An 8,744-nucleotide genomic window follows, 5' to 3' on the forward strand; every position below is an offset into this window, starting at 1 on the left:
GAAGGTCAGGCCACTTCTAGCAGGCTGGTGAACGTTGCTTTTGTGACCCTGCGGGCTGGATGTGTGAGTGGACCAAGAGGGAGAGAAATAGAGGAGGAGACAAAGAGAGGTAGAAATGGTAGAGACAAAGAGTGAGGAAAGGCATAGAGGTTTAGGAGATCATATAGGATGCCAAAATAAGGATACAGATGTATGTAAACCCATTTTTCCTGCTGTGGGTGGGAACGTAATTAAGATGACACACACAAATGATTTTCTGACAACCGAGCATGCCCACACAAACAAAAACAGAAGATTTCATATAGTTGCTAACACGTTTACACTGTCATTTGTCAGTCATACACCACCTTTTTCAACTGGCTTGAGCCACAGATTTCTCTAATTTTTACAACTCAAAATAGATACACAAAGGCTCTTTTTATACCACTTAAAACTTTGACTTATATACTATGACTTGTATATTTCATCAAAAGTATCTACAGCAAAATGCTTCTGTTTCCATCACCTCTCCATCAGAGTTAACATTCCCGTCTGGTAACCCACTCCAGGACAGGCTCCATCATTTATCCCTGATCGGGCTGAAAGCAGCAGAACTGAATTTGTGTTTCAACGCACTGCACTGCCATAAACAGCTTCACATTTCTTTCCCATTTTCACCATGAATCTCAAACCGTGCATGCCAGTTACAGTAAAACAACACATGAGGAAAATTACAGCTGTATTATTTTATTTGCAGTACCTGTAATAGACCTCGTATTACAAGCAATATTTATTGAGCCACGCGGCTTTGCCATGGATTTATTGTGTTGACAGTCAAATGTAGTTGTTTCATATAACTTGAGCATAAAATTAATTATTTCATCCGCATATGATCTTCTTTTTTAATAAGGGATGAGACAGTTCTCAACTAGCGGGTTTGTTAAACCTAACAATATGCACTTTCTGCAACCAACAGCAAATCCTTAAAGGGGTCATATGATGCTTTTTTAAAGACCATTATTTTGTGTATTTGGTGTAACAGAATATGTTGACATGCTTTAATGTTCAAAAAACACATTATTTTTCAAATACTGTACATTATTGTAAGTCCTCTATGCCCCGCCTCTCTCAAACGCAAAACTTGAAATCGCATCATATGACCCCTTTAAATCCGCAGATGTGCTGTTAAAACCAAACTTCTATGTTTCATCACTAAAACCACACTATGTCTGGCCACTGGCAAAAGATTTCCATGTTTCTCACAGTCAACAAAATACCCTCAACTATAGAAACTCTTCTCCTCTTCTGTATCACAGAGAAAGACACTTTTGCTTTTGTGAGTGCAGCTGAAATGGCAAGAGACCTGTTTCCTGAAAAAACAGAGAGGTCACTTCCAATGCGTGGTTCCTCTGTAATTCAATTTGATTGGGATTTTGGGTGATTTGTGCTGTGCATCTCTGGGGAAATAAATGCTTTGATTAATGTAATCCTGAGCAGAGAGGTACCACAAACCGCACTCCTCAGGGAACGGTGCTGTTTGACAAACAAAAACACGCAGGGCACCACTTCAGTCCACGCACAATGGATACATTTTAAATGGCAGAGGGCACATCGCAGTGCTTGTGTGCAACTTTTTCATCAGATTAATATGTTGATGCATAATTAAGATGGAATATCAGATAATCCCATATAATCAAGTGTTTCATGAAAATGGACAGCAGGAGTTTGATTATTGCAGTGGCCTGCAGCAGTAATCAGTGCAGTGTCTGTTATAGGATGTCCAAGAGATATTGTTAGTCCACATGGGACAGTTAAGAGGGATCTGTAAGTTGCACACACACACACACACAGAGAGAGAGAGAGAGAGAGAGAGAGACATACACATCGAAGACTAGCATCCATATCAAGGAACAGACAGCTACGTGTCGCATCACACATCTTGAGATAAAATTTGAGGCTGGGGTCCTGACTGAGTTGGGGATATCATCAGAAATATTATGTTTTTTAAGTCTTTGTTTTCTATTTTACTGATTTTAGTCTATTTATTACACATTTGTATTTGTGTGTATACACATAACATATATTTATACTATAGCTTATTAGATGTTGCATCCACATATCATTTAAAGCACATTATGACATTTGCATTGATTTCCAATGGGAGGGAGCACAATCAATAAGGGGCTGGCTGGAATGTTTACGAATAATGAAGCTCGGATAATCTTCGTGTAAGACATAGAGCTCTGAACCATTTCTCGCCAGTCATGAGCTGCGCGCCTCCTGAGCCGGTGCTACGGGAAATGATGCACAAGGGAGCAGTGGAATAAACAAGGCGGAACGGCGTGACGCACTCTGTGGGCTTCCATGTATAGAACAAGGATATAAAATAATGTCAGTTACAAATGATGAAATAACATCGTCCAGTCGATTACTCTTCTTCTCTGACCGACTATCACTGAAGACTTGCTCCTGTGTAGTTTTTATGCCAATTTTGGGAAAGAAGAGAATTTTAGAAATGCAATACTGCATTTTTGTTTTTATTTCGATTATTATCTTTGTTCCAAATAACTATAAATTGTTTACAAATTATTTCGCATTCCAGTCTGTATATCAGACAACTGAAAGCTCAAGACTGGCTATGTTGCAGGATAACAGATATTGACATAAGATCAATTCCTTTTTTTTTTTCGATGAAGAAAGTAATAATTTTATGATAGCAGTTAAACAAATAAAATAAATGAAAAGGTTTCAAAATAAAATAGCCCATAAAACATATCATTATAAAATAATAATTATAATTAGTGTTTTGTATTATTACTATAATTTTATTTTATAATAACATCATACACATAAACCATCCAACTATGACATTTTATATTACGGAATTAAGAGAAAATAAGAGACCTCGCATCCTCTTTTTTGGGACAACGCCAGAGCTCTGGCCTACAATTTCACGCTGTCAAACACGATCTTAGCGCTTTAAATGTTTGTTTATCAAATTAATGACAATTCAGCAGAATGTTTCTGTTACGTTCTTCAAAACCAACAGATATTTCATTTAATTATAATGAAAGCAATATTTTTTTTTTCTTTGGAATATTTTTTAATACTCACAAACCTCTTAAATGATAGGCTATTCAATTAAAATTGTATTCAGTGTGTTTTTTTTTTTCGTCATGTTAAAATTCCGGAATTGTTCAAATAGTTATCAAACATGCGCGCACTTTTTATAATGCTTTTTATATTAATTTATTTATTCTGTTTTATTTTTGTTGAATACATTTTTCCTTGGTTAATGATATTGTGCCACTAATGTGTCACACACTTAGACACGTTTTTTTTTTAATGTATTTATGTATTTATTTTTTTATGTTATTTCAGCATTTTTACATAACAACATGTCTGCCAAAAATAATTAACTGACTGTTCAAAAATGTTTTATTTATAAACTTCCCAAACCTTAACGAAACCTTTTAATAAACTAAAAACTGCAACTTAGGTCTATGTTATCAATCAAAGACAGAATTACAAAGGCTTAGGCTACACATTAAGGTGAAAATCCTTTTGAAAACTACATTGAATCATAAAAAAAAAAGAAGAAGAAAAACATGAAACTAATAGCAGGGTCTACATTGCTTCTTTGAGCATTAACAATAATTTGAATTAATGTCTTATGAATAAATTAATTGTGCGGAGCTGGGTTTTCGCATTATGATTTCAACAGGTATCAGTTTACGATATCAGTACCCTATGCTTCTCCTAAAAAAAAATAAGAATAAATCAATAATCAAGGACAATACCCAATTACTCACCATTAGCGCTTTTACCATACTGACTAAGCGCGACACCTGCTGGTGACAAAATACTCCCCCATACGTCACTGTCAAGCGTGTAAGTGTGGCATCTAATCTTTATGATTGTGCTGATTCCAGTTATTTTATGTATATATCTTTTGTAGACGCTTGTATATACGAATTTGAGATGTGTGTTTGGCGCAATGGTAGATGTTCTTGGCTTGACTGGCTCTTTCATCTCGACTCCAGTGCACAAACATATAGCTTAATGCGACCAGTGTTCCTTCTTTTATTCCACTCACCATAGCAACCGAGAGGAAGGGTTCAGAAATGCTTTGCCCATGAATGAAACAAACGGTCTTAGTGGGGCTGCGAGAGAGATAGCATCTTCGACCGGGAGGGCACATAAAGTTAACCCAAGAAATATCGAAGGAAGGTTTTCGTTATGTTTGCATATAGGCTATATTACATTTAAAAATATGATCCTAACATTTTTTACAATTTAAATCGAATTCAATCTAAATTTAGTTTTGTAACTGTCTGTATATTTTGGTCACCCCTAATTTAAACTGCTCCTATTTCTGGCTCGTTTATTTTAATCATATCTTGCTCAGGCACTTGCATATTTTCTTTGCTACCGGTAATGATCTGCTAGACTAGTTTCTGCTCAGTTGCTCCTCATGTGCGGTGTTGTCTCTCACAGTCGTTCGGTAACAACTAAGATCCTTGCCGTCATTCACACACCGTCTCGCGTTATACATCGCGCGCTCCAAAATAAGTCAGTGCTGCGGACCAAGTTGCATCAAACTTTGGCACAGAAGTAAAAGATCGATTTATGTAAACGACCTGATATCCACTTGTACCCGACTCCACCGAGAATTCCACCGAGGGTCTCCTGTTTGAATTTGATTGATTGCACATTCTCCACTGGACATTCACTACAAAACAGCAGCTTGACCGTCTGCTCGCGAAATTGCTTTGACTCCTCAGAGTGAGTGAATCCCTTTCCTCATACTGGCTATCACGTTTCTTATGGCCGCACGAGACGTTCTTTGAAAGCGAGCAGTATGAAATGCATAGCAGTAATTTAGACCAAAATCTGCTGGAAATTAATGAATAGACAGCCCCGTGGCGGTGGCCCTACTTTGCCATTCAATGTAAACAAATCCACGAGGTTCTCTCGGTTTTTTGAGTCTGATCCAAATGAAATCTTCTGGGAAGGGGAGTGTGGAGTCCTCTCTTGGGTTTTCTACAAAACCTGATTCAGTGTTGTTATACATCAATACTGCATGGAATCTAAAATAAGCTATTCTGTCAGAATAGCTTTTTAGAATGATTATTGGTGTAAAATGGAGCATTGGTTAACATGTTTTTGTTATGATACCTAGGTTATTATTCTAGCAGTATAGTTCATAAACAAGGAGATCCCTTGACACCAAGTGTCACACCTCTCTTGTATACTGAAGCTGGGGTGACCTTATGTCAATCACTCCAAATTTTCTTTGGACTTTTTTATTTATACCACTGGGTGAATCCAAATGTTGTAGGGGTCTGATGGTAACGTCTAAACAATTCCGCGTCAAATTTGAAAAGGAGAGTCGTGTTTGCCCTATCGTCAGTCGATCTTGGTAGTTAAATTAAAAGACGTTTCTTGCAAATCCCCAAAGGACTGCTCAGTTTGCATCCGTTTTGGTTGCCACTTTCTCCCCATGCCTTTCTTGCGTTGAGTTGCCTTGCACTCTGTGTTTCCGCTTGGAAGCATCGCACAGTCATCTCGTTAACTCTTGAGAGGCCGACGTTTCAGAAAAAAATGTATTAATTAATCGATAGTAGCGATGGTTATTGCGTCGATATATTTATATTATCTTGCTTAGTTGAGTTTAAAAATGGCAACAGACTAGTTGAGAGAGAAACTGTTTTAGACCTAATTTTGTCAATAAGAGTGAAATGATTGTAAACATAAATGCAGCCAGTGCGATTTCAGTGCTTTTCAAACGACCTAGCTATTTCCAAATTTCCATTAGAACAAGATATGTTGTATTTGTTAGACTTCACTGTTCATTACTCTTATCTAAGGCTTGAAAATAGAACTATAGGCTATGTGTTGTTATTTTATTATGGCCCTGCGAAATAGCCGACTAACGGTAACACTGTCTTGTCAATGATTCACCAAAATAATTCACTAAAACTATGGGAAATTGTACATAAATGGGGATTTATTAATACATTTCCACATTCTTTAGAGTTTTCAGTCATTTGTCTTGATTTATGTATTTAAATTCAAAAGCAACCAATTGGAATAGCCGGAAGGGGGGCCTAAGTGCCTGAAGCGAGTTCTCTAGACCTGTCAATCTTGCCCGTGCTATCCAATCAACGAGAGCCGTACACCCGACTTCCTTTATTTGGGGAAAAGACGTGGACGATGTACGCAGCACAGGGTAAACACTCGTGTGTCCTCGAGCTCTGAGGGAGGGACGGAGCTAACTGTCAGAGAGAGAGAGAGAAAGAGAGGGAGGGAGAGTGAGCGAGGGAGAGGAGAGAGAACAAGCGAATGAGAAAGAAGGCATGCAACACTGCTTTGCACTGTAATACTGGATTGTACTTCAACTGGAGCGGTTTGGCAGGTTTAAACACATCAAAACAGAACAAAGAGACAGACTTTACAGCACCATAAAAGAATCTGCAAAAGAAAAGAAATAAAGGGACGGCGCAAGTGAAATCGCTGCGGCTAAATAACAAAAGAATTGAGGAAGAACCACGTTTAATATTTTTCCACTCGGTAACGGAACATACGTTTGGACTTATTAATTTTAAGGGCATATTACAACTTCTTCAAGCGCCAGAAGTTTCTTGCGGGACAAAGTTTTGAAACAATTTTTAATCTTTCATTTTTTCATTTTTTATTTGTTTTCAGACTATTTAAAAAGAAAATATAGATCGAAGGACTGTTTGACTTCCGAGGGGTTTTCAACGCTGACATAAAAGTGGAATTTATCGTTTCAATCAGTCATATGTTCCAAATATATGAATGCACAAATTATTCAAGAAACAGATTTCGTCCTCTCGCCTACAATATCTTTCTCTTTGCTTTTTTGTTGATGGTGTTTGCCAAAACACAAGTCAGACTTTTAAAATTTGAATAATTCATGAGAAATAATTTGCCTGCATTAAAAAAGTTTCTGCAAAAGGGAGGGGGTGATCTGCAAACATATTCATAAGGTTAGCGGAATGGCCACAGCGGCTTCCAACCCTTATCTACCCAGCAGTAGTATATTATCGTCCGGCTCGATCGTGCACTCGGACTCCGGAGGTGGGATGCAGCAGATCAGTGCTGCGGTAACCTCAGTGTCCGGTGGGTACAGAGGAGACCCAGCGGTTAAAATGGTACAAAGCGATTTCATGCAGAGCGCAATGGCAGCGAGCAACGGGGGACATATGCTGAGCCACGCTCACCAGTGGGTGACGTCCTTGCCTCACGCTGCAGCGGCGGCAGCCGCTGCCGCAGTGGCCGCAGCTGAAGCAGGATCGCATTGGTCGTCTAGTCCCGTTGGAATGACAGGCAGTCCGCAACAGCAGCAGGACGTGAAAAATAACTCGGGGAGAGACGATTTGCACTCTGGGACTGCGCTGCATCACAGACCCCCACACTTAGGTCCCCACCAGACTCACGCGGGTTCCTGGTGTAGCACAACCGCTGCCCACATCCCTTCTTTAACTGGGAGCCAACAGCAGCAGCAGTCCCTCATATACTCACAGCCTGGAGGCTTCACGGTGAACGGCATGCTCAGTCCGCCGGGCAGCCAGAGCCTAGTACACCTTGGAGAGTCACTTCTTGAAATGTCCCAAGCCTTCGGCCCAAGAGATAACCTCTCTAGCGGAAAACTTGCAGCTGGAGAAGGAGGTGGTGAGAGTTTGGTTTTGCAATCGGAGACAGAAAGAGAAAAGGATGACGCCCCCAGGAGTGCCGCAGACGCCGGAGGATGTATATTCTCAGGTCGGCAATGTGAGTGCAGATACACCGCCCCCCTCCATGGACTGCAAACGAATGTTCAGTGAGACATAGAACAGCATACAAGACTAAAAATATTTTATATATATCTGATAAAACACAGACTATCATCAAGATAGCAAAACATTTTGATACTGTGATTGTGAGGGAATATTGAGACTGCAGATGTGTTATATATTTTTTTCTCAAGAACAAATCACCCCTCTTCCTTCCCAACCCTAAACCGCCCGCTAATCTTCTTCCAGGCCCTTAAATGTCTTAACCTAAAAGGTTGTGTCTGCTCTTTCTTTCAGGGACATTTTTTAGTAGATTACTTAAAAGATGCAAGTTTAACTGGGCCGAGCGAACCGGGCGACCAGAGGGTGACAACTACAAGTTCGTTCCACCAGGTAATATTGGCGCATTAACTTCAACTGAAAAAATAACAGAAATTAGCAATGAGCAACAAAATCTTTTACCCCCATACCCTGTTACACCAATGTCTTGTTTGAGAGACAAAAGACGCAGGCAATTGTGTATGTTGTTATGGGACATTAAACCTGAAACAAAGGGATGAAATTCAGCTGAAACAATGCGAAGAACAGTGGCATCCACGAAGCTTCCATCCAACTTGGCAGAGAAGACTGCATGGTTTGATATTATCCAAAAATATGGAATGGATTTTTTTTCCTGGCCTTCCAATCCTCACAAAAAACAACAAAAGACTGCCCTCAGTTTCTGATCTCCAAGATCACATCTTTTGAAATTGTTTTTTTTGTTTGTTTTTTTTATGTAAAGAACTGAATCTTACCTGGATTTTTGAGGACAACTTTAAATCAAAGATGACTTTTGAAAAGACTGAATATTCCGCAGCTGCACCTCATTGAAAATCTTCAGTGCGAACATCCGTTGCCAAGTGGGCCAGAGCTGGTGCTGTGGATGTTTTCATGTGCTGCCATTTCCAAGCAGTATTCTTTGGTAGG

At 39.3% G+C, this 8,744-nt stretch overlaps 1 protein-coding gene across 1 annotated transcript; it reads left to right on the forward strand.

Annotated features, from left to right (window-relative positions):
* Window positions 1-6,367: 6,367 nt before the first annotated feature.
* Window positions 6,368-7,584, forward strand: LOC107738310 (POU domain, class 3, transcription factor 3-B-like). The gene is made up of 2 exons (XM_016550047.1): window positions 6,368-7,494; window positions 7,562-7,584. The coding sequence occupies exons 1-2, from the start codon at window positions 7,002-7,004 to the stop codon at window positions 7,582-7,584; spliced, it is 516 nt and encodes a 171-aa protein (XP_016405533.1). The 5' UTR covers window positions 6,368-7,001.
* The last annotated feature ends 1,160 nt before the right edge of the window (window positions 7,585-8,744 follow it).

The sequence above is a fragment of the Sinocyclocheilus rhinocerous genome, unplaced genomic scaffold (genome assembly GCF_001515625.1).
Source record: "Sinocyclocheilus rhinocerous isolate Xijiao unplaced genomic scaffold, SAMN03320098_v1.1 scaffold1485, whole genome shotgun sequence".
Classification (NCBI taxonomy): Eukaryota; Metazoa; Chordata; class Actinopteri; order Cypriniformes; family Cyprinidae; genus Sinocyclocheilus; species Sinocyclocheilus rhinocerous.

Excerpts from the sequence above, each read along its gene's own strand:
- LOC107738310 (XM_016550047.1), top strand. The coding sequence starts at position 7,002 with ATGGCCACAGCGGCTTCCAACCCTTATCTACCCAGCAGTAGTATATTA. Across the intron at positions 7,495-7,561 it reads CATCCCTTCTTTAACTGGGA|TCCGCCGGGCAGCCAGAGCC; the intron begins GCCAACAGCAGC and ends CGGCATGCTCAG.